Genomic DNA, 24,456 nt, shown 5'->3' with positions numbered 1-24,456 from the left:
GGCGGGAGGGGCCCGCGGCTACCGGGGAGGGAAGCTGAGCCTGGGGGCGGGGAGAGCGCCCAGACGGGGCCCGAGGGAGCTGCTGGTCTGGGGCCCGGAGCCTGAAGGGAGAGGTTAAGGATGGAAGGCAGCAGCTGCCAGACCCCAGGAAACCGCGTCTCTGACCCCCGTCCCTGGGGGACGCGGCTGCAGCAGGCAGGACAAGGGTCAGCTGGCTGCGGACTGACTGCTCTGTCCTGGGCTGCTCAGGAGTCTTCCAGACCCTCTTGAGATGTGTATCTGCTCTGGGCATCCTGGGGCAAACTGCCACTTCCGAAGCCGCTTCCGCTGGTCCTTCTTCCAGGAGGGACCTTGGGAATCAGGTGCGTTTCTGCCAGGGAGAGAGCAGTGGGAGTGGAGGGTCCCGAGAGCCAGGAGCACTTGGAAGGTCCCAGACTTTGGATGTTACGTCTAGAATTAATGACTGCCCCCCGCCCCGGTCCTCTTCATTTTCTCATCTTAAAACGGCGGCGGTGGGGCTGGGGATCCTGCCCGGGGCGCCTGGTGTGCACATCGGTATTAGTCACTCAGTCATGTCTGACTCTTTGTGACCCCATGGACTGTAGCCCGCCAGGCCTCTCTGTCCATGAGATTTCCCAGGCAAGAGGACTGGAGTGGGTTGCCATTTCCTTCTCCAGGGGATCTTCCCAACCCAGGGATCGAACCCGGGTCTCCAGCACCGCCGTCAGATTCTTGACCGTCTGAGCCACCAGGGAGGCACATGGCATCCATCAAATGTTGGCGCATCTCCTGATGGTTGGGAGACCAGCAGGCCACGTGCTGGTCTCCTCCTGACGTTTGAGGAAATGGCAGTTCCGAGAGGCTGTCGTCTGCCACACAGTGGGGAGGCAGAAACCGACCCTGGGAGAGCCTGGCAGGAAGGCTTGCACACCCGGGTATCCCCGCGCTCCAGGAGACACACCGCATCCTGCGCGGAGACTGGAGTGCCGCGGGGCCCCCTAGTGGCCACTTCTGGGGAGCAGCCCGTTTCTCGACCGACGCTCTTGGTGCCTACAAACCTCAGCAATGTCTCCGGGGCACTAGAGGTGAACAGTCTGGACGACACCCCCGCCCCCACCTTGTTGAGGGCGTCAGGGGAGGCTTCTGGGAGGAGGCGACTTCTTTTTGCTGAGACCGCGAAGTGAGCCGGAGTTAACCAGGTGAAGGGGGAAGGGGAGGGTACACCTGGCAGAGGAAAACAGCTCTAGCAAAGGCCCTAAGATGGGAAGATGGTGGGGACTCCGAGGAAATTTCAGGAGTCCAGTGCGACTGGAGACGCAGAGTGACAGGGAGTGTGGTGGCTGGGGTAACAGGTGCCAGATTGCGTTGCTTTGGGAGTCTCTGTGAGAAGCTGTATTTAAAAAAAAGGATTATTTTAGGTTCTGTTGGGTCTTCTTGCTGCACCCTGCTTCCTCTAGTTGCGGCGAGTGGGGGCTGCTCTTCCTTACTGTGTGTGGGCTTATCATTGCGGTAGCTTCTCTTGCAGAGTATGGGGCCGCTCCGCTTCTGTAGTTGCAGCACTTAGACTCTAGCCCGGGCTCAGGAGTTGTGGTGCACGGGGTTAGTTGGCCCACGGGCATGTGGAATCTTCCCGGACCAGGGATCCAACCTGTGTCCCTTGCATTGGCAGGCGGACGCTCAACCACTGAACCACCAAGGAAGTCCAAGAAGCAACTGTGTTTTTGACCTAAAGTTACTGAGCTCTAGTCTGTGTTGGTACAAGTCCCCTTTGGGCTGTTGGGGCCGATCTGTGAGGGGGTGTGGCCGCTTCCAGGGCTAGGGGATAGCTGAATGGGACCCATTCGCGCGCGCGCCGCGCGCACACACACACAGCCAGGCACGGAAATCTACACAAGACAGAACTTTATTGATGTAGGGCTTCCTGGTGAGGGGGTGTGTGGGCCCCAGGGCAAGGCCTGTAGCACCATCATGGGGGTGGCCTGGATGACGGGGTCCCCCTGGGGCCGGCAAGGCAGAGAATGGGGTGGGTCTTCCCAGCTCTGCCTCCCCCCTCTAGCTGGTCTGGTCGGGGGCAGGGTGTCAGGGAGGTGGTGCTAATCCCCTCCCCCAGAGCGGACATAGATTTCCCCCCCAGCTCAGAATGGAGGGGCAGGGCAGTGCTGGGGGGGGCAGGGCACCGGCTGACCCCTTCCCCACCCCCACTCTTCACAGTACATATTCCGATCAAAGGCGGGTGTTGTGTAGGGCGGCTCCCTAAAGGTGGGTGGCCAGAGTTCTAGGGAGAGCAACTGTTCCCAACTCAAGCTCACCCTGCGGGGGGGGGTCTCTGTGAACGCGGAGGTGCGCAGACTCCGGAGGGGCCGTGGGCGTGGCCAGCCTCTCTCCATTCCCTCACCGCCCCCCCCACCCCAGTCAGGAGCCCTGCAGGAGTTCCCAATAAATAACTTCCAGCTTCATCTCACCATTCACTCCCAGTTCCTGCCGCCTCGGGCACCTTCAGGCTGGTCAGCTGCAGGCCTGGTTCCCCCCACCCCCAGCCCGCGCACATCCAGAGCTCGCTCCGAAGGCCGAGCGCCCTCTAGCGGCCCTGGCAGGTTTTGCAGCACATCTGGCGGAAGTAGGCTCTGCTGCAGAACTGAAATTTCAGCACCAGGGGGCAGTAGGCGACCTTGTTCACATCCTTGCACTCTGAAAGGGGCGGCAGAAGAAGAAGGGGAGGGGAATCTGGTCTCAGCGCCTGCCCCCTCCCCCATAGCGGTGCGACCAATGGCTGCACACCGCTTCCTAGCTTCTCTGTGCCTTGGCTTCTCAGCTCTCAAAGGGGGGGCTTCTAACAGTAACCATGTCACTAGGCTCTTTGGAGAATTTTGAAAGAGAGTGCAGGTCTGGGGCTTAGACACCGTGTTAAAATCACGAGAAAAGTGTTCCTTCTCCAATTACCTGTTTGGCGTATATAACCCTTGCTCGTTTCCCTTTGTAACACACTGGGGACCTTGAACTCCAGTGTGGTCCTTCCTCTCAGGGTATATGTGTATTCTGTGTTCAAGGGTAACTGACAGTCTGTTCCTGACAATGGACCAGGGTTCCCACTTAGCAGTCACTGACGTATGACAGAGCCTGGGCTAATAATTAAGGGCTTCAAGTGGATTTAGTCTCTCTCCTTAAGGTGGTACGGAGAAGGCACTGCCGCCCCACTCCGGTACTCTTGCCTGAAAAATCCCACGGACGGAGGAGCCTGGTAGGCTGCAGTCCATGGGGTCGCTAGGAGTCGGACACGACTGAGCGACTTCACTTTCACTTTTCACTTTTATGCATTGGGGAAGGCAATGGCACCCCACTGCAGTACTCTTGCCTGGAAAGTCCCATGGACGGAGGAGCCTGGTGGGCTGCAGTCCATGGGGTCGCACGGAGTCAGACGCGACTGACGCGACTTAGCAGCAGAAGCAGCTTAAGGTGGTATTACCTCCAGTGAATATATTCACACATACCACCACTCCTCCTCCTCTTGACAGATAAGAAAACCGAGACACAGAGATGGAAGATGAATCCAGGCAGTTTGGTTCCAGTGCCTGCAGTAAGTGACCCATAGCTCTCTATGAAACATACATTTACTTAGGTAGAAAGAGATGGGTATGTTTAGAGCAGTGGTTTCCAAGGGAGGCGGTTTTGCCTCCCAGGGAATATTTGGAGATGACTGGAGGCATTTTTTGGTTTTCATCACTGGGAGGAGGGGTACCATTGGCATTTTGCAGGCTCAGGGATGCTGAACCGTTGACAATGCACAGGGCAGCCCCTGAGACAAGGAACCATCTGGCCCCAAACATCAATAGTGCCTGAGGCTGAGAAACTGATTGAAAGAAAAACATCAGGCAGATAATGTAGTAGATCCCTTTCATGGATCACAGCCTTGTCATGGTGAAGGGGTTTGCATAACAATGAAGTTATGAGTTATGCTGTGCAGGGCCACCCAAGATGGACAGGTCATCCTGAAGAGTTCTGACAAAACGTGGCCCATTAGAGGAGGAAATGGCAACCCACTCCAGTATTCTTGCCGTGAGAACCCCATGAACAGTTTGAAAAGGCAAAAAGACAGAGGACACAGGAAATAAGCCCCCCAGATCAGAAGGTATTCAATATGCTACTGGGGAAATAAAAGTGTTAGTGTTAGTCGCTGTCTTGTCCAACTCTTTGTGACCCTGTGGACTGTAGCCTGCCAGGCTCCTCTCTTCATGGAGTTTTCTAGGCAAGAACACTGGAGTAGGTTGCCATTGCCTTCTCCAGGGGATCTTCTCCACCCAGGGATCGAACCTGGGTCTGCTGCATTGCAGGCGGATTCTTTACCAGTCTGAACCACAAGAGAAGCTCACACTGGGGAAGAGTGGAGGGCAATTTTTCCATGGCGTCGCAAAGAGTCAGACACAACTTAGCAAGTGAACAACTGCAAATGTCACAGATGGAGATGAACAGGGAGGGTTAGAGTTAAGGACGTGGTTGAAGGAATGAGCTGGATCTGGGCCCCCAGAAAAATCAGGTTCCTACAACGCCTGGCACACAGTGGTACCCAGTACACGTTGGCAGGCAGAAAGATGGTCTTGAGGTGACAGAGAAAGGGATGTCAGTGTTTGGAGGCACTCTAGGGACAAGGGTCAGGACCCTCAGCTCTCCTATCTATGGCATCCTCTGGACAGGGCCCTCCCGGTGCCCCTCGGCTCCCCAGCCCCACAAACCTTCCAAGCCGTCCCCCGGGGGCGTGCTGTCACACTTGGCCTCGCACTGCTGTGTGGCGGGTGGCCGCAGGGCCTCGGCGCACTCGCGCGAGGGCTGCCCGGTGTGGCTGGAACAGCGCACGGGGCGCTGCTGCTGCCCGAAGCCGCATTGCGCCGAGCACTGTGGGGAGTCGCCGATGAGCGGAAGCCTGGCACCGTTGCCCACCCTGCCGCCCCTGTCCCGGGTCCCCGCTCAGCAGGGTGCACGCGCCTACCTCGCCCCACTCCCCCGCCACCCAGCGGGCCGGAGGGCAGCGGCGCAGGTTGCAGCGCATGGTGGCTGGTGGCTTGGCCGCGGGCTGGCAATGCGCGGGGGGCAGCGTGGCGCGGTGATCTGCGCTCTTACAGAGGACCACGCGGTGGCGGAGGCCCGGCCCGCAGCTGGGGGTGCACTGCAGTTGGGAGGGGGCGTTTCATGCTCAATGGGCGCTCTGCTCCCCGCTTGAACAAGGACTGGGGAGGATGCTGATTCAATGGGAACGGAGGACGGCATAGCTAACTTTGGACTAATCACGGGGGGCCCACTAGGGCCAGCGGGAGTGGGGAGGCGCCTGAGGGGGCGGCGCCCGACGTGGGGCCACCCCGGCCCCTCCCTGTTCTGCCTAGGAAGTAGTGGGTGGGCTGCGGGCGGGAAGGGGCGGCTGACCTCCGACCAGTCGAGGGCGGCCCACTCCGGAGGGCAGGCGGGGCCGTGGCAGGCTTCCAGTACTGGGGGGCGTGGCTGCGGGCAAGCGCTGTCGTCCAGCGCCTTCTCCTCGGCCGCCGACACGCGGCGCTGGCACACGACGGAGCGGCTGCGCACGCCTGCATCACAACTGCGGCTGCAGCGCGACCAGTTCCCTACCACCCAGCTGTGGGGGGAGGGGGCGGTCTGAGACAGTGGGCAGGACAGCACCCTGACCTCGGGGCACTAGCGGGTCCTCCTGCCTAACAACCAGCATCCTTATGGAAACTGGCACCGGAATGCCTGCTGCTCCCGCCACCCCACAACCCAAACTCAGAACATCTTTACTCTGGACCCTCACTGGGGGCAGGGAGGCACATCACCCCAAGGGGAGACGATGACCTGGACTTGACCAGGGAGCACCACTGCTCTGACTCTGGGACACCCCTGACTGCACCTTAGGGAGCCTTGACGACTCTGATCCCAGGAGCTTGTCTCCCCGACCCTGCATCCCCGCCGGCACTCACTCAGGTGGGCAGGGCTCCGTGTTGCAGGCGCGCTGCCTCTTGGGCAGCTTGCTGTGGGCGCTGCAGTGGTGGGGGGCCACGGCGGAGCTGTCCAGCTGATTTCGGCACTCCACAGCCTGCACCTGGCTGCCTGGGGGCGGGTGACAGGCCCGCTCAGCCCTGCCTGGCCCGGAAGGTCAGCCTGGTGACCAGAACCTGCCCCATCCCATCCCACTCCTGGGTCTCACCGCCGGCACACTGGGCGGAGCACTTGGTCCAGGGCGCGTAGTGCCAGGAGTAGGGAGGCAGTGCGTCACGGGCAATGGGTGCATTGAAACGGTAGCGGAGGGCTGGCAGTTCGGTTTGTGTCAGTACCTGGGGTCGCAGCGGTGGGGGGCGGGGGGCAGGGGAGAATCAAATAGAAGCCAAGTTTGAGGTCCCAAAAGGATGCTAACGTCCTCCTGCACTGTGCTCCCAGCCCTGCCGTTACCATGACGATGAGAGATGCGTTAATGGGTCCCAGGGCTTCTAGGCTCTGGGTCTGATCTGGCCCTTGTCGGAGCTGGAAGGTGGTTCCGGCCAGGGGCAGGCGGTGGGGCTGGGGGGTCCCAGGTAGCCCCTCCAGCAGCAGGGACTCCTGGTCTCCCTTCAGGGCTGGGGGACAGCAGAGAGGTCAGAACCCCAGCCACACTGATACCCCCGCTAACCCCCAGTCCTCATTCTCCCACCTCAGACTCACCCAGGTGACTGAGGGAGAGGTTCAAGTTCTGGATGAAAATGTGGACGGAGCCTTTGGGGATCCAGACGACCTCCTCGTACCCTGGACAGGGAAGTTCAGGTGTCACTGGCTTGGTCGTCCCTGTACCTGCCTGCCCACCCCACCCACTACTTCTGGTCCCTGATGACAGCAGTTAGCCATTACTGTGCTAAGCGCTTACAGAGACGCCCACTGTGTCTCTGGGTCTGTGAAGTAGACACGTCATCATACCCACTTTACAGATGACAAAACTGAGGCTCAAAGAGATGAAACAGCTTGCCCACGTTTTATAGCTAGGAAGTGGTTCAGCTGGGATTTGAACTCCAACTTTCTTACCTTTCAAACCACTAAAATGGTCCAGCCCACCCCCACCCTAAGACAAACAGCAGGACTGAGCTTTGGGCAGAGGGAAGGGGGGTACCATGGGGTTCCTGAGCCACGTATGGTGACTTGATGGTTTTAGCAGTCAGAGTCAGGTTGCAGTGGGCTCTGTCATTTACGACCTGGATGATCTTGGGCCCCTGTGGACCCTCTATCCTTGCCCACCTGCATCCCCCATGCATACTGGTTTACCTGCCTGGACCCCCACATTGTCCCCTGGAAGCCACACTTGGCTTTCAGTGCCTGTTTGGACCCTTAACACTTTTCCACTCTCACTGCCCCCCAAACACTCCCTGGGGTCTCTTTCCTTCGGCCCAAGGCTGGGAAGCCCTCAAGTTCAACACACCCTGCAGCTACACTTGCCCCTAGTAAGCTTTGCGGTCTAGCACAGACAGCCCCTCAGCCCCCTTGGAGCGTCATGCTCCTGGCTCCTCAAGATGGCATGAGACTCTCAGGATGGGGCATGGGAGAGATTTAGGTACTTATCCCCTGGGATGCTTTCATTGTGAAGGTATAGGCACCAGAGCCCAAGCCAGTTTCAGACTGTGACCTGGGGCACTACTCCTGAATCTTTTGGGGTGAGCTGTGCCCCCAGCTGCCAAATGGGGGAGTGTGGGAGGGAAGTTGGGGTCTCTCACCAGTCCCAAGCAAGGCTGGGCTGAAGACCCCCTCGATGGTCTCGCAGGCACTCCCATCACCCCCGCACACTCGGCACTTATCCTCCCGTAGGTCGGAGCCCAGGACTCGGTCGCAACCTACGTGCTGGGGAGGGCAGTGGTGGGGGAGGGGGTGTCAGGGAGCCACCTCCCACCTCCAGCCACCCGCCTCCCCTGCCCTCTGTCTGGGAGTCCCCTCCACCTTGCACTCGCCGCTGACACAAATGTCCACTGTGTCCGGGCGGCAGGGAGTCCCGTCCACCACAGCTGCTGCCCTCTCCGTGTAGAAGTTGAAGCCTTCTGCTAGGCATGTGAGAGAGCAGGCCTTCACGCCCCCTGGGGGGCACAGCCCCATCAGACCAAAGGCCAGACCCCAGACCCAACGAGGATGGGCAGGCTGAGCAGAGGAAGTGGAGGTCCCCGCTGTTTAGTCCAGGCACTCATGGCACTCTGGTTCCTTGGGAGAGGGGCTGCTCAAGACAAAACCCATGATCCTGCCTCCACCTGCGGCTGTCCCCCTCCATCCCACGACCTTCTCAGTCCCCCGCTCACCTCCCCGGTACGTCTTCCATGTGTAGAATTTTCCACGAAAGGGGACGCTGTCAAATTCAGAGCACTGCATTTCCCTGAAGTCCTGGGAGCCTGGGGGACAGTCCTGGGGGGCATCAGAAGGGAAAAGTCAGGAGGCCAGGTACGGAGTGTGGGGGGATGTAGTTAGGGCAGAGGCCCCAGGGTTGGAGAACGCATGCTCTGAGACTGGAGGCAGGGAAGCCAGGGAGGAGGCCCGAGGGACAGGTGCCTCTGCAATGGGAGTAGGTGACTCATTCGAGTTTGTGGGCAAGCTAAGAATGACACCTGGGTTTCTGGTTTCAGACCATGGGGCCTTTCTTGAGAGAGCGGGCCTAGAAAGGAGTCAAGCACACTCTTCATGAGTGTGTGGGACTTGTGGCTGGGAGTTTTGGACAGGAGATGGTGGTCCCTGGTCAGAAAGGAATGCAATAAAAACTTGGCCACTGGATTGGCAAGGAGCACAGGGTCAGCTTTGGGGCAGGGGTGGGGCTTTGAGGGGGGAGTAGAATTGGGCAGTAAAGGAAGGGGCCCGTTGTGGCTGGAGAGGGTTGTCAGGGCCAAGCAATTATTTCCAGGTGGGAGATGCATCTACGGCAAATGTGTGAGCTGGAAGGAGCTGGGACCCAGGACAGGTGTGGGGAGGGCAGGGAGAGGAGCGGGTGGCTGCTGCAGGTTCCAAAGGAGATGGTGGCCACCCGGTCAGAGCTCATTGGTAACTGACTTATGCCTTTCTTTTCTCATGTCAGAGGGGCCTAGGTTACCCGGCTTGAGGTCCTGGGGGAACTCACCTCGGTGTTGCAGGAGCGGTGCCTCCGTCTCTCGCCCAGGCAGTACTTGCCCCCGATGGTTGGCCTGGAAGCGGGGCGGACAGGAGAGAAATGGGGCAGGGGGAATAGGGGGCAGGGGCCGCCCGCCTCTTCTGGCAGAAGGGCCTGGGGGCTGACCTGGGGCTGTCGCAGTGTCGGCTGGAGGAGGACACGCCGCCGCCGCACGTCCGGCTGCAGTCGCCCCACGGGGTCCACGGGCCCCAGGCGCCGTCCACGCCCTCCGGCCGCGACCCAAATGGGACGCAGACCCGCTTGTAGCACCACTGCGGGTGGGATGAGGAAGCGGGGGTGGGTCGGACTCTGCATCTCGAGGCCTTGGCGATCATCCCCACCCCTCCCCAGCCCCACAGCCGGAGCGCTAAGCCCTCCGGGGCTGGGGGGAAAGGGGAAGGATGGAGGTGTGGTCCGTAGACCGGGATAGTACAGGGTACTTTGGGGGCGTGGACTAAGCGCACAGTCCCCAGCAGTGGGCGGAGCTAGTATTGGGCCAAGCATGCAGGGCGTAGCCTGGGAAAGGGGGCGGGACCTGCAGGCAGTGGGCGTGGCCAAAGCCGATGGAGGGCCCCGGCGGTGGCCCAGGCCGGTCGAGGCTCACCCCCTTGTCGATGGTGTGTGTTTGGCACAACGTGCCCTCGGCGGCCGGGATGCTGTTGGTGATGCACCGGTTGCTCTTGCTCAGACACCACAACTCGCTGCAGACCTCCTGCGGGCCAAGGTGCCCGCTCAGGCTCGGACCCTCCCTCCCACCTTCCTTGGGAGAACCCAGGCGACCGGCGCAGTGGGGCTCCAGCCTTCCTTTCCTGGGTTTCTTTTTGCAACTACTGGCAGGGTATAGGAGGGGACCTCTTCTCGGGCTATAAGCAGCACTTATTAAACACCTAGTGAAAGTGAATGTCACTCAGTTCCGTCCGACTCTTCACGACCCCATGGACTATACATACAGTCCATGGAATTCTCCAGGCCAGAATATTGGAGTGGGTAGCCTTTCCCTTCTCCAGAGGATCTTCTCAACCCAGGGATCAAACCCAGGTCTCCCTCACTGCAGGCAGATTCTTCACCAGCTGAGCTACAAGGGAAGTCCTATCAAACACCTACGAGAGCCTCAAACTCCCTTAGGCACTATACTCTCCATTTTACTGCGCGAAAACCAAGATCAGAGAGGTAGGGTCACTTGCTAGAGGTCACATAGCTACTAAGGAGGCAATCTGGATTCTATCCCAGAGCTTCAATTGATCTCAGGGTCTACGATCTAATCTGTAGTTCAGCCCCTTCTTTAGAAGCTAAGTCCTGTCCCACTCTTGAGACCCCATGGATTGTAGCCGAAGCCCATGAATTGGGCTTTCCAGATGGCACTAGCAGTAAAAATCCTGCCTGCCAAAGCAGGTTAGATGTTAAAGACACAGGTCGATCCCTGGGTTGGTAAGATTCCCTGGAGGAGGGCATGGCAATCCAGTATTCTTGCCTGGAGAATCCCATGGGCAGAGGAGCCTGACAGGCTGCAGTCCACGGGTTCACAAATAGTTGGACACAACTGAAGTGACTTAGCACGGAGGCCCTTCTATCCATGGGATTTCCGGGCAAGAATACTGGAGTGGGTTGCCATTTCCTTCCCCAGGGGATCTTCTCGGGAGTTCAGCCCCTGGCACCTCCCAAGGTTCTAGCAGGAAACTTGGGGCTGGCTGAGGAATAATGAGGAAGGATGCTGGATTTCTTTTTAGAGTGGGCGACAGACGGGGGCGGCAGAGGACGAGGTGGCTGCATGGCATCACCGACTCTGTGGACATGGGTTTGAGTGAACTCCGGGAGTTGGTGATGGACAGGGAGGCCTGGTGTGCTGTGATTCATGGGGTCGTGGAGAGTCGGACACGACTGAGTGACTGAACTGAACTGAACTGAACTGAATGCAGCCTACCTCAAGAGCTGTGGTTCTGAAAAATGCAGGCTTGATGATGGCTCAGGTCAAGGGCCCCGCCCCTAACTTTTTACTCCCCCAGCAGGTGGTTCTTATTGTTTCCCCAACCTAAACTGGGGAAGCTCCCCAAAGTTTTAATCTATGAAAGGTTGAGAGGGGATAAGGCCAGGCTGGGTTTGTGTGGAAAGCTGCTCTAGTTCTCAGTGAAAAATCAGCCCATCTTCTTCCTGAGTCTTATTTGGGCTGGCCCAGACCCTGGCAACCCACTCCGGTACTCTTGCCTGAAAAATCCCATGGACAGAAGGGCCTGATGGGCTACAGTCCAAAGGGTCACAAAGAGTTGGACACGACTGAGTGACTAAACACACAACACAAAGACTCTGGCAGCAGGTCCTGTCCATGGCAGGAAGCTGGATCAGTCCCAGGGAGCCATTCTGACCCTTTAGGTCCAGGTTAATTAATATCCCTGGACAAGCCTTACTGGGTTCAGGTGTGGCCAAATCTGACCCTCTCACCTACATCCTGTTCATTTCCCAGAGTCTTGCCTCTGAGATGTGGAAATCCTTCTTGCCTCATTTTACAATCACATGTAATCTTCTCTTTGAGCCCGATCCTCCCAAGCTTTGAAGCTTTGGGATTGGACCCATCAACGGCTGGAGGAAGGGATGTTTCCTAGGTCAGCCTCCAAGAGACAGCTGCACACATATGAGAAGCTTAAAAGGTGGTCCTCAAACCTGCTCCCTCAGGGGATACTTCTCATCTAAAGACTCAGCCTGGGGCTTCTCTGGTGGCTCAGTGGTAAAGAATCTGCCTGCCAATGCAGAAGTCATGGGTTCGATCCCTAGTCCGGGAAGATCCCACATGCCTCGGGACAACTAAGCCAGTGTGTCACAACTATTGTTCCCGGGAGGTGCAACTTCTGAGCCCATGTGCAGCAATCACTGAAGCCCATTCACCCCAGAGCCTGTGCTCTACCACAAGAGAAGCTCCTTCAGTGAGAATCCTGGGCACTGCAGCAAACAGTTGCTCCCGCTTGCTGCAACTACAGAAAAGCCCGCACAGCAATGAAGACCCAGCACAGCCAAAAATAAATAAATAAAATTATTTTAAAAAACCACCTCAGCCTGGTTTTCTGGCTTCACTTGGGTTACATTCTCCTGGCCATTTGTTAAAATATGACAGATCCCACTTCTGACACCTCTTAAAGAGAACTGCCTAGTACAGCTCTGCTCATCCTCCTTTCCACAAGGAGGTGCCACGGTCTGTAAGAAACGAGTCCTGCGTCTCATTTAACTCTGGGAGACTTTAACTCCACCACGATTTGCAACACATTGCCCCTCTCTGGGCCTTGTCCGTAAGATGGGCCTTGCCTACATATGGCTGAGAGGCATGTGACGACTGAGTCAATATGAAAGGGCTCGCACAAACACCTTGTTACGGAGTAATAAAGGCCACGACTACCTCCGGACCATGCATCAGGCCCAGCTCTTTACACGTATTAACTGAGTTACATGCAGTCAATTATTTATCCCTTTGCCAGGAGGGCCCAGAAGACGTTCCTTGGAAAAATAAATGGAAAAGTCTATTCAACATACAACCAGCAGTGGTCTGTGCTTGATAATCTGGCACTTCCTCCACCTCCCTACCTCATTATAACATTTGGCTTCAGGAAAAAAACCTCGACTCAAATCCCAGCTCCACTGTGTTCTCTAACTGTGACTTTGGGTAAGGCATTCTTCCATGCCTCAGTCCCTCCCCCTGCAACGCGTGGCTGTCGGGATTGTCAGGAGTTTAACTGAGATGATAGGGATGGCACGCTGGACCTGCAGTGAGCATGCAGTGAGTGTCTGCCATCGCTGTCACACTTAGGACACCTGGGACACAGCAGAGGCTCAAGTGGCTTCCGAATTCTTTAGCAATTCACTAGAGGGAGCCAAGTTGGGTAGAGTGGGGTGGCAAGAGTGAGTTAAATATAAATGGATCAAGGGGCTTCCCTGGCGGTACAGTGGTTGAGAATCCGCCTGCCAATGCTGGAGACATGGGTTTGATCTCTGGTCTGGGAAGACCCCACATGCCATGTGGCAGCTAAGCCCATGCACAACAACTACTGAGCCACCACTCTACAGCCTGGGAGCCACAGCTACTGAAGCCCATGTGCCTAGAGCCTGTGCTCTGCAACAAGAGAAGCCACTGGAATGAAAAGCTGGCACACTGCAATGAAGAGTAGCCACCACCTTCTGCAACTAGAGAAAGCTTGCACGCAGCAGCAAAGACCTGGCACGGCCAAAAACAACTAAATAAGTAAATAAAATAAATCTTTAAAAAGATTTAATGGATTGAGGGTTTCTTTCCCTGTCTTGCGCTGGAATAAGGTGAGGGCTTTTAATACCTCCCTGCTCCCTGTTTTGAGTTGACACAACCTCAGCTTGGACATTCAAACTGATCTTTTTGAGTCTTGAAGATGCAAAGGGCTGCACCTGGGGTGAGGCTGTAACGAGTTGGGGAGCATGTTCAGGGAGTTGGGGAAGGTGGGCAGGGGAGGGGCAGGCCCTAGATGAGCCAGGGGTCCCTGGTGGCTGAAGAGGGAAGCCAGTGGGGCACCAATTTCCTGGGAGAAGCTGGGAGGGCACCCCCAGCTCACTTCTCTTTCTGTGGATGGGGCTTCGGGGGCTAGCCTAAGCCTCAAGAAAGACCGGGGCATGACCAGGAGGCTCAGAGCTTGTCCAGCTAAGGACTGGGGCCAAGAGGTCTTGTGAACCAGTCAGCGGGGGATGCAGGGAATGAAGACAGGGCGTCCCGGGAAGCCTCTGTCCCATTTTTTTGCCAAGTGGGAAAGATGGTTCATCCCCTGGGAAACTATTTCCACCAAGTCTGGATGTTTGGTTAAAAATGGCCCCGTTAGGGATCTTGGGACTTTGGTCCTGCTGCAACAGAAGGGGTACCCCCTAGGTTCTCCCTAGCTCAGCCCCCAAAACAGGGGTCTGGAGAACCAAGGGGATCCCATTCTTGTCCTTGAGCACTGAGATCGCGTGTGACATTTATATAACACCCCCATCCATATCTGTCCCCGAACCCGCCACTGAGGCTCATATCCCTTCCCAGCTCTCCCATCCCCACCCCCTGTCCCCACCCCACCCCTGACCCTGGTGGTGGCGGGCCCCCTCCCCTCCCAGGAAGGAAAGCAGGAAGGCTCTCTCTACCCCGTATTTACACTGACGCGATTTGACTCCATGCTGGAAGCGGCACTGCTCATCCGCGTCGTAGGCCTGGCCAGGGGCCACAGTTGGGTACACGAAGTCCTGTCTGGGGGGCCGGTTGTTCAGGCAGAGCCCCAGGCCCGAACTGTGGAGAGAAGAGAGCGGCTGTCATACTGGAGGGCTGCAGGCCAAGCGCACAGGGGCCCCTGGGGAGCAGCCCTGAGCATATCACCCTCCTCGGAGGCAGCCCCTTTCCCCCCAACATGAGTGTGAGACCCTGGGCAGGCAGATCCTCACTCCAGAAAGCTGGTGATGTAGTCGCGGCTACAGGAGGACCACACAAATGGGTTGGTCTTCATGGTGATGTGAGCCGCCATGAGCTTCGCTGGGTCCTGGCCACGGGCCCCGCAGCTGTTGCCCACGCCGTCGTGGTTCATGCCAAACCTGGGGACAGGGGCAGCGAGCAGCTCCATCAGGTGTCGGGCGACACTCCTCCTGCCTGCCACCTCCCGTGTCCCCGGCCTCACGTGTGTCCGATCTCGTGGGCGATGGTGAATGCGGTGGCCAGGCCGATATCTTCGTTAATGCTACAGCTTCTCTCTCGCTCGCACATGCCGCCCACAGGGGCCAGGCCTGGGGAATGGGCGTGGGGGTGGGGTGGGGCTGGGGGCTCAGGGCTGTGTCTGTCGGCTCTGTCCGCTCTGCCAGGTCCCCACCCCCACCGGGGCCAGTGTCACCCAGCCCACTGCCTTCAGAGGTGCCTGAAACCCAGGGGACCCGGGTACCTAATGTGCCGCAGGGTTTGTTCTTGTAGATGCAGATGTCATAGCTGTGGGAGGAGACGGGGGAGTCAGGAGGCTGGGCTGCCTCCCTAAGGGCTGCCCCCCCACCCTGCCCCTCTCATGCTCTTCTCCCAGCCAGTCTTGGAGATGCTGGGGTGCATGAGTGGCTGACTGACCAAAGGACAGAGTGAAGGATGCATCAGTGCCCAAATAGATCCCACCTGTCTCCCCACATTCTCAGGCTCGCAGCAGCCCCTCCCCTTCCCTGGCTCCCCAACAGGGCGACTGGACAGTCCTGGTCTCCCCCATCTCCCAGCAGAAGTGACCTCTGCTTGGATCTGGGCAATCCCCTGGACCATTCGCTCCTCCCCTCAGAGCCTTCCTTGCCCCTCACCGCGTGATGAGCACTGCCGTGTCATGGTTGGCCACGCCGTTCTCCGGAATGGCATTGCCGTGGCCGCTGCGATTCACTATGGACTTCTGCCACTTACAAAAGCTGTCCAGGGACTTCCCGGCGTGGTGGGTAATCTCCAGGGTGGGCTGAGGATGGACAGAGTGAGGTACACGGGTACCAGCCACCCAGGGGCAATGCAGGCAGAGCTGAATTCTGTGGTGGTGGAAGGTGGGGAACCTCCCGCTCCCCCGCACCTGGTCCTCCGTGAGCAGGATGAGGCGTGTTACCAGGATATTAACGATGTTTCCCAGACTCGAGTCCTGGAAAAGTTTGGCAACCTGACCTCCAAGAAACAAGAGAGACCGAGTCTTAAGAGGGGCCCAGAATAGGAAACAAGAAGAGAAATGAGGACAACGGCTTGTGGCTTGTGTCAATCAAGTGCCTTACTGTGTGCTGCGGCTCAGGCTATGCCTGCTGCCCAGATCTTCACAGGACTGGGTATGAGTATTCCCATTTTACAGATAAGCCACCCGATGCTCAGGGAGGTCAGGACGCACAGCTTGTAGGTGCCGAAAGTGGAACTCCAGTCTGGCTAAGCCTGCCTGCTCGCGTTTGTCTTTCTGACTCAAGCCCCCAGCTCAGCCTGTCTACTTGTCCTCCAGCCTCGATGCCCACCCAACAGCTGCTTCTGCCCAGAGGCGGCCTGAAAGATGTGCACGTCTGGCCTCATTCCATACTGTCTGAAGGCACGATTTGAGCATCACCACTGGAAAGTGGGTGTGTGGAGGCTGGAGACAGTGGTCAGAGAGAAGGAGGAAGTGGTCAGAGGGGAGGTGGATGACGGAAGCCACTCTGTACAATGACCTTGAAGCCCTGAGCCATCACCATCCCATGTGGAAACTCCCCAGAAACCCTGGCAGGTTTGAGGAAACTTGGAAGCCCAAGGAAGGGAGGCAGAGCCTGGGCAGAAAACAGTGGGGTTAGGCATGATATTATGTCTACGTAACAGGCCATCTGTCTGTGCTAAACTTTCTCTCTTCCCTTTTTGCTTCAGTGGAACAACAGCATCACTCATCAAACCCTGACTACGTGCCAAGTTGTCTAGCTGTCTTTCCTCCCACCACACTTTTGTGACAGGTACTATTATAATCCCATTTTACAGAGGCAGGAACTGAGGCTCAGACAGGTCCAGAGTCTTGATCAAGACCCAAGATGGGCGCCGACTCTGAGTGTGAGTCAGCCGGTTCACCTTGTATGAATTTACAGGAAGGCGCTCAGGTAAGCCCTGCATGCAGAGAGATGCACGCCCATAAGTGTACCGCTAACCTCAACAAGTACCTGCAAGTTGCCTGTTTAATTTTATACAGCAAGCAATTATAGGCTAAGTACTATGAGTTAGGTGCATCTGTGAGCACTTTAGCAATTCACTGCATCCACTTAGCCTTATGAAGTTGGTACTATTATTAAACCCATTTTACAGGTGGGTAAACCAAGGCAGAGAGGCAAAGTAGCTTGCCCAAGGGCACATAGTCAAAGATTGGCAAAGCTGAAATTTAAGGCCAGGTTGGCTAGCTCCTGAGTTCATGCTGCTAGCCACCGTGCTAGGCTGCTGCTGCTGCTGCTGCTAAGTCACTTCAGTCGTGTCTGACTCTGTGTGACCCCATAGACGGAAGCCCACCAGGCTCCCCCGTCCCTGGGACTTGTCGCTAACAGGCTTTCTTTCTGACTCACCCTGTCCCCTTCCCATTCTGCTTCACTGGCATTTGATCAGTGATGGGGGGATGGTGAGAGCCCTTGTCCTGACTCTGGAGGTGGTCCCTACATTTTTGGGGGTCCATGCCCAGGGAGGGGGAGGCACTTACAATGTTCATGATGGCCAGCACATACTGTTCCACATCCCGGCGCCCGTGGTAGGCCACCATCATCTTGTCAGCCACCACCAGGGTCTCCACGTAGCGCTCTCGGCTGACGGAGCGCTTCAGGCCTGGTTGGCCACGCTCTGTTTCATTCCCAAGGGGCCGGGCAGGTGGCGGTTTCAGGGTGCGCAGCCACCACGGCCGCCCCTTCCACGGTTTCTCATCTGGATGGGCAATTTCCGGTCATTCTGCTGCTTGCTCTAGCTGTCCGAGTCCCTGTCTGACGGTTCATCTGGCTGTCAAACACCTCATTCTTTTGCTCTTGGTTCTACAATGGTGAGGCTGCCCCACTGCCAAACTCATTGGTCGAATAGCCACCTGGCATTCCATGACGATCAACATGACCATGCAACTTCCCAACAATTCTACTGCCCAAAGAGAGGTGTGTAGCAGCCTGCTCTACTGCCAGAACTGCGTGCTGGTATGGCTCCCTGGCCTTCTGACTGGGCAACTTTTTACTCACCCTGCAGCCCAGCTGTCTGGCTGGAAAATAATGCCCCTGCCTGATGGTCTTTTCTGACCACCCATCTCATTGACCATGCATCTGTGACACCACTTTTCAGTAAGTGCAGCCCACTGTGCTTGTGTGTCTGCCACAATATGCTGCTTTAAGACTGGCAGATATGCAACTAACGACATTCCAGTGGTTCTGTATTTTCACTGGACAGAGATTTTTTTTTTTTTAAGCTCTATGACTATCCTGGTGAATCCATGTTGTCTAGCTGGCTCCCCCAATGGCTCAAGACAGTAAAGAATCTGCCCACAATGTGGAAGACCTGGGTTCGATCCCTGGGTCGGGAAGATTCCCCTGGAGATGGGAAAGGCTACCCACTCCAGTATTCTTGCCTGGAGAATTCCACGGACTAAGCAGTTTGGCAGGCTATAGTCCATAGGGTTGTAATGCGCTGGACACAACTGAGCAACTAACACTTTACTTCCTTTCCCATCCCCCAAATATCTGGTGTTATAACTGTCCCCTTGAAATCTGATCTTCCCAATGGTGGTTAATTCTCCTGACATTTTCCATTGTACAACTGCTCCAGTATCCGCTACCGCTATTCCTCTGCTTAACTATCTGATCAGATGATAATCCCACAGATGGATGGTTTTACAGCACCTGGCTGGCTATCCAACTGCCTTTCTCACTCACTGTTGGGCCATCGGACTCTGGAAGTGACAGACGGGCTGTTCCACTGCCTACTGCCCTTCTGACTGTCAGTATTGCTCCCTGCATGCAGCTGACCTTCCAGATGGAGGGACGCCGGCATGCACCTCTATTTTGAGGCACAGGTATTGCGCAGTGCCTCTGCCCAGCCCCAGACAGACAGCTGTACCTCTCACTCCACAGGCTGTGTCCAGGTGAGGGTGACGCAGAGAGGAACGCTTATATACCACGTGGGGGCCACTCTCCTCCGGTCCCTGGTGCCCCTTGGGACCCCCTTGCAGGGGCTCGATTAGGTATTCTTCTTCATCTGCCACAATCAGGCCGTGCTGGGGGTTGGGAAAGTGGGACAGAAGGTTCGGTCAGGTTCTGGTTCCCAGGACCCCTGGGACCCTATCTCTGTCATTATGACTTCATTCCTTCTATTTTACTTGGTTTACGTTGCTACTGCCTTTTCAGTTTCTTCAGATGGATGTTCAGCTCATTAACTTTCAGCCTGACCTAAGGCTACACATTTTCTTCTAAGTACTGCTTTAGCTGCATCTTAAAATAGCTAATCCTCTTAGTTAGCTCAAAATGTTTCAACAGCTCCCACTGAGGGGGACTTCCCTGGTGGTCCAGGAGCTAAGACTCTGCACTTCCAAGGCAGGGGACCCGTGTTCGATCCCTGGTCAGGAAACCAGATCCCACATGGAACAACTAAGAGCTTGCATGCTGCCACTAGAGATCCGGCGCGCACGATGAAGACTGAAGACCCCATGTGCTTCAACTAAGACCTGGCGCAGCCGAATAAAGACAGAAAGGAAGAAAGAGAGGAAAAAAAAATCGGAATAAAAAAATCCCCTGCCACTGGGATTCGTCCTGTGACCTATATAAGTGTTTTTCTTAACTCCCAAGCTTGTAGGCATTCCGCCCTATCTCCCAGAACCCTCCACTCACCAGGCCCCCGCAGGTGCTGATGGCCACGTGGGAGCTGCTGGCCTGGCCCTGCAGGTGGCCCGCGTAGAGGCAGTGGGGCCGGGCAGCCCTCTGCCAGGCCAGGCCTTCTCGAGTCCAGTATTCCACAGACACGTGCCCCGCCAGGAGGCGAGGGCTGTGGGTCAGGTTTAGCAGGAAGTGGGTGCTGGGTGCGGCCACCTTGTAGAAGAGACGGGACTCTGCTTGAGGTCCCGTGCCCCGACGCTGCCTCCGGGGGGCCGGGGGCGAGAAGGCCAGCAGTGCCCCGTTGTGGTCCACTCGGGTGGGGAAGGCGATCTCATAGCTGTCTAGACTGGACAGGAACTCATCTATGGGTGAGGGTCAGAGGCCTGGGGTGGGCCCCGGGAAGGAGCCCTGTGTCCTGCCTGCTTGGCTGCAGGGTGAGTGAGGCTGGCTTCAGTGTCCCCTGAATCTGGGTCACTGGCCGCAAGACTCGGGCCTCACCGACCCCAGGGCCTCCCCACCCGCCACGATCCCCGTTCAGTTCCCACCGCCACCCCCAACCCTGGATTGGGCCTACCTTGAGACCGGAAGGCGTGTGTGACCTCGAATGCGAGGCCCAGCCCCAGGGCGAGGGCCCAGTGGAGGATCTGGCAGGCGGGAGCCATAGAGGCCACGTGTCCACATGTCTCTCCCCAGCCCCGGCTGCTGGCAGCCCACGCAGCGCTGCCTTCCTTGTTCACAGCCTGGGCAGCATCACCGGGCTCCTGGGAGGCGAAAGGGTGGGGAGCTGGGTTGGGGGGGACCTGGCTCTACTGCCAGCTGGAGCAGTGCCAAGGTCCCTTGCCAGGTGGACAAGGACACCTGCAAGCAACCCTCTCCCCACTCCAGGTTTGAAGACTCTGAATGCATCTCTAGCTCAGTAAACTCCCTCCCCTGCCCTCCACGCCCCCAGCATCCCCCTTATCCTCTTAGGACAGCCGAGGATCTTGACTCCACAAGCACCTACTATGTGCTGGCTACTGGCCAAGCACATTCATCTCCATGATAACCCTTAGGATTCATTCATCAGGTGGTGACTGTACATAATATAGGCTTCCTTGGTGGCTCAGGCGGTAAAGAATCTGCCTGCAATGCAGGAGACACAGGTTCAATCCTGGGTTGGGAAGATCCCCTGGAGAAGGGCACGGCAACCCACTCCAGTATTCTTGCCTGGAGAATCTCATGGACAGAGGAGCCTGGCAGGGTACAGTCCATGGATAATATGAATACAGTCCCTGCCCCACTCCCCCACTTCAACACAGGGGCCTGTCTCCCAGGAGCAAGATGACAGACCAGTAAATGAAGAGGCACATGATTCAGATCAGGGCGTGTTCTTTATGTGAAATAACTGAGAGGCTTGGAAGTGGAGGTCGGAGGATGAAGAGACAGGAGAGGGTGTGCCAGGAGGAGGGGCAGCAGGGGCAAAGGTCCCAGGGGCAAGATGAAGCTTGGTGCGGACCCATGACCCCGAGGGCCAGTGCAGGAGGGCCACACGGGGAGAGGGAGACTGGCCTGGGACACATGTGAAGGTTGGTCAGCATGAATTTTCAACCCAGATGAAACCCAAGGCCAGTGCTTGGTTCCACCTTGAGTGAGGGGTCCTGCCTTGGGATTCTCTGCCAGGGGCGGCACCTCTCACCCCACCCTGCGTCCTGGTCTCTGTTCCCGTCCTGGTCTCTGTTCCCGCGACCTCTCCTCCACCCTACCCTTCTAGCCTGGCCCTTAGTCCCGCTCCCTCTCACTTCCGATTCTTCCTCGAAGCTTCAAGCCTGCGGGGCAGGTCTGTTTGTCCAGCATTTACCCTAGGCCAGCCTGCCACAGACAGCGCTCTGGGCCACCACCCGGTGCCAAGCCCTCCGCCCCCTCCTCTGTGCAATCTGCCCCTAAATGACACACTGCCTTGTTTTCTTTGCAGCCTGGCCAAGTCTCAGAGTTGATCCCCAAACAGGGCAGTTCAGCTCCTGAGGGGTGAAGCCGGAGCGATGCTGACTTAGAAGCTGACCCCCCCCTCTTCTGATTGGAGCCCCCAACCCAGTGATGGGGGCTCACTCTCCGTGTGTGTGCTGCTCTGTGCAGACAGGCTGATGCTCACCCCGGGGCCTTCTTTCTCCCCCTCCTCTTTACCTTTTGGGGGCTTCGGTTGGTGGCGCGGAGTCGAACCCTTGTGTGTGGGTCCCTCTAGGCCTCAGTGCCTCTTCTGGGAGCCTGGACAGGGTGGGAAGGGGCAGTGAGGAGAGTGGAGCTGGGGCTGCCGTTCGGGGTCACTGAGGACACCTTCTCCCCAGCCCTGGTCAACCTCCCTTTGGCTTTCACCTGCCCTCGGTTCCTAGCCCCTGTTCCCCCAAAGTTCCCTCCTCCCCCACTTCTGTCCCCCGCTCCCACCCTACCCCCATCTCCTCTCCTATTCCATCCCTGACTAGCTCTGGGAATAAAGCCCTCCCTGTGTGGGGGTCCCTTGAGCCCCTTCCTGCCTTAACCACCTCCCCATGTCCAGGTGGCAGCATTCTCACTGCAAATGAGGCTGGAGCCCCTTGGCTCCCCCCAGTCCTGTCTCTCTCCTCCTCCTCCTCCCCCTCGCACTGCCGGCCTGGTACAGTCCTCACCTCCTGCCTCTGAAGCTGGGCCCCTCCCCCCAACAACCTCACCCGCCTCTGGTGCTTCCAGCTTGAGGAGGTGTAGTGGAGAGAGTGGAGGACCCAGCACAGGTGATGGGTGGGGTGGGGTCGGGTGTCGGGGGGAGGAGCCTGGAAGAGGGTACAGGTCTAAGGTGTCTACCAGGGGGAGGCCAGCATCCGTAATAGAGGGGACAGCCTGTGGGGGGGGCGGCCATGAACAGATTGGTGGCTCTGGGGCGGGGTAAAGAGGAGGCCTGGGGACAGGTAGAGGATTCCTGGGCCGGAGCCTCTAGGGGTGGGGGCAACAGGATGCCAGCAGGGGGTCTCCCCCAGGCTGCATGTAGGGGGTGATCCCACATCTGTGACTGTGTGACTTTGTGTGTGGTGATTGCCCATGTGACTGTGTGTGTCTGCCCACGTGACCCTGCGCGCGGCGGCAGGAGTGTGTTTGTGTGTGTGTGTGTACCCAGGCCTGGCCTTCCCCCCAGCTCCTCCTCCTGGAAGGCAGGAGGGAGGTGGCCGGCGTGGGGGAGGGTGCCAGCTCGCTGGAGGCTGGGGGAGGAAATGCCGGACGGAAACCGCCTCTACGGAGACTCCATCCCATCCTGGGGATCCTGGGGGGACCCCCGCTGCTCTACACCCAGACTCCAGGGCCGAGCTGGGAGCCAGGGCCACAGAGCCTCCCCGTGGAGGCCAAGGCTGAGATGGAGGCTGCCCCCGGGGCAGAGGCCAGGCAGGAGTCCCTGCCTGGAGAGGAGAGCAGACAAAGGCCCAGCCCGGGAGGAGGACGGCACCCAGGCACCCGGTGGGTACGCAGCCAGCCGCTAATTAAAGGCCCTGAGCCCCTGGCTGGAGATACTGGAGACAGACCTCCGAGGCCCCAGTAACCAGTTCAGGGGAAGTGGGCGGCACCCCTCCCACACCCAGACACACACACACACATACATATACAGAGACTTGAGGGTGACCATACCTGTGCAGCAGGGGACCAACAACCAGACAGACACCCCAGACCCACAAGACATCCCCCCCCGACTTAGTACACACTCATACATCCCAACACCCGAGACACAAACGCACACTCCCCAGATCTATGTGCACACACACTCATTCACACACACACACCCGGGCCTACGTGCACAGACACGTACACACTCAGAACGGACCAGGAACACACTCACACAGTCCTGCAAACCTTGAGACCCACCAGATGTATGTACCCACAGGCGCTGACACACTCCTTACACCCTGACACACACAGGGAGACACGCCGGCAGACGTGTGCAAATACACACTCATCCGGACACTCACCCAGGAGACACTGAACTCCGTGCACACACTGGCTTACACTCACACTTCCGCAGACACACAACACCCACATCACACATCACACACAAGTTCAAACACAGCCAGACATTCAGGTTTTCACGTAGGCACACAGGCGCTGACACACGGCATTTATACAGACGTGGATATCCGCATCCACACACGCACACACGGAGCAAACAAACCCAGACAGGAGCTCCCAGGACCTCAGGGGCGCGTTGCCTGTCGCACACGCTCGGGGACAGCACACATCGCCGCGGCCCCCGCGGCCCGACGTCCCCCTTCCCGCGGCCCAGGGCCACCCCCGGGCTGCGACGCGGACACACAGGGTCGCCCGCAGCCCCCGGCCCGCCGCGCCCCGCCCGCTCCGTTACCCGCGGCCGCCCGCCCGGGCCTCCGCCTGCCGTCCCGCCGCGGTCTCGCCGGCCCGCGCGCAGGAAGGGAGGGAGCGAGCGCGGCGGCGTGGCCGGGGGAGGGGGCGCGGGGACGGCACTTCCTGAGCCGCCTGCCAGGGTTATAAAAAACCCCCAAACCGCGCGCCGCCAGGACCCCGCCCGCCGCCGCCCGGCCTGGGCCGTGGGCTGGCCCCGAGCCAGGGCCCCGGGAGCCCGGGCGGCCGCGCCCGGCCCGGCGCCCCGCCGTGGGGGCGGGGAGGGTGGGGGAGGGGTGGCACGGGGGGGCGGGGATAGTGGGCGGGGGCTGGGGGCGGAGGGGGTGGAGGCATGGGGGAGGGGAGGAAGACTAGGGTCAGGGTATCGGGAGGGAGGGAGAATTGGGTAGGGGTAAGGGAAACGGGGAAAGGGGAGCAGGGGGGTGGTCGGGGGAGAGGGAGACGGAAGGGAAAGAGGCGGGGCAAGGGGGAGGAGGCAAAATCGGGTAGGGGGATCAGAGGCAGGGAAGGGGGAACAGCGAAGGGGAGGGGAGGGCCCACTCCCTCGCCAGCATCCACAGCGTCCACAACAGCTGTTATTTATTGAAGGCTCCTCCTCGCTCAAGCAAGCATTTATTGGGCGCCTCCCGTGTGCCAGGCACAGTGCCCAGGGAGGCTGGATCCCTCTCAACCTG

At 58.2% G+C, this 24,456-nt stretch overlaps 1 protein-coding gene and 1 long non-coding RNA gene across 12 annotated transcripts; one reads left to right on the top strand and one right to left on the bottom strand.

The window, feature by feature from the left end:
- Positions 1-34: 34 nt before the first annotated feature.
- On the top strand, positions 35-19,274 carry LOC129558638 (uncharacterized). Of its 4 annotated transcripts, none has more exons than XR_016038084.1 (5): positions 35-362; positions 678-1,199; positions 3,513-3,574; positions 16,575-16,690; positions 19,136-19,274. It is a non-coding gene; the product is annotated as an uncharacterized LOC129558638 (long non-coding RNA). The 4 variants fall into 4 exon arrangements; XR_016038083.1 differs by having other exon boundaries at positions 19,079-19,267; XR_016038082.1 differs by lacking the exons at positions 16,575-16,690; positions 19,136-19,274 and adding an exon at positions 11,577-11,896.
- ADAMTS10 (ADAM metallopeptidase with thrombospondin type 1 motif 10) lies at positions 1,886-23,952 on the bottom strand. Of its 8 annotated transcripts, none has more exons than XM_088838944.1 (27): positions 23,766-23,939; positions 22,054-22,194; positions 21,575-21,655; positions 19,989-20,175; positions 19,430-19,776; positions 18,663-18,819; positions 17,275-17,492; positions 15,667-15,750; positions 15,413-15,558; positions 15,022-15,065; positions 14,764-14,869; positions 14,534-14,680; positions 14,240-14,381; positions 9,654-9,830; positions 9,245-9,390; positions 9,089-9,152; positions 8,283-8,385; positions 7,933-8,066; positions 7,713-7,836; positions 6,676-6,756; positions 6,427-6,590; positions 6,185-6,311; positions 5,958-6,087; positions 5,413-5,617; positions 4,982-5,158; positions 4,728-4,887; positions 1,886-2,688 (listed from the first exon to the last, which is right to left on the bottom strand). In XM_088838944.1, exons 4-27 carry the CDS (start codon positions 20,074-20,076, stop codon positions 2,579-2,581), a joined length of 3,381 nt encoding a protein of 1,126 aa, XP_088695070.1. In that variant the 5' UTR covers positions 20,077-20,175; positions 21,575-21,655; positions 22,054-22,194; positions 23,766-23,939; the 3' UTR covers positions 1,886-2,578. The 8 variants fall into 8 exon arrangements, with proteins under 8 accessions (XP_088695070.1, XP_055285934.1, XP_055285935.1 ...); XM_055429959.2 differs by having other exon boundaries at positions 22,096-22,194; XM_055429960.2 differs by lacking the exon at positions 22,054-22,194 and having other exon boundaries at positions 7,933-8,030; positions 23,766-23,941.
- Between the last annotated feature and the right edge of the window lie 504 nt (positions 23,953-24,456).

Source organism: Moschus berezovskii, chromosome 8 (genome assembly GCF_049115385.1).
Source record: "Moschus berezovskii isolate FMDL1 chromosome 8, NW_MosBer_1.0, whole genome shotgun sequence".
Classification (NCBI taxonomy): Eukaryota; Metazoa; Chordata; class Mammalia; order Artiodactyla; family Moschidae; genus Moschus; species Moschus berezovskii.
The sequence above is the reverse complement of the archived record's forward strand: the minus strand, read 5'-3'. Positions and strand labels throughout refer to the sequence as shown.

Bases quoted from the DNA above. Each gene is read 5' to 3' on its own strand.
- ADAMTS10 (XM_088838944.1), bottom strand. From the start codon at position 20,076: ATGGCTCCCGCCTGCCAGATCCTCCACTGGGCCCTCGCCCTGGGGCTG. The intron at 9,831-14,239 runs GTAGAGAGAGCC...CTTGGCCCGCAG, and splicing joins CGCGTCAGTGTAAATACGGG to GAGGTCTGCAGCGAGTTGTG. The intron at 7,837-7,932 runs GTGGAGGGGACT...TGCCCTCCCCAG, and splicing joins GTGTCAGCGGCGAGTGCAAG to CACGTAGGTTGCGACCGAGT.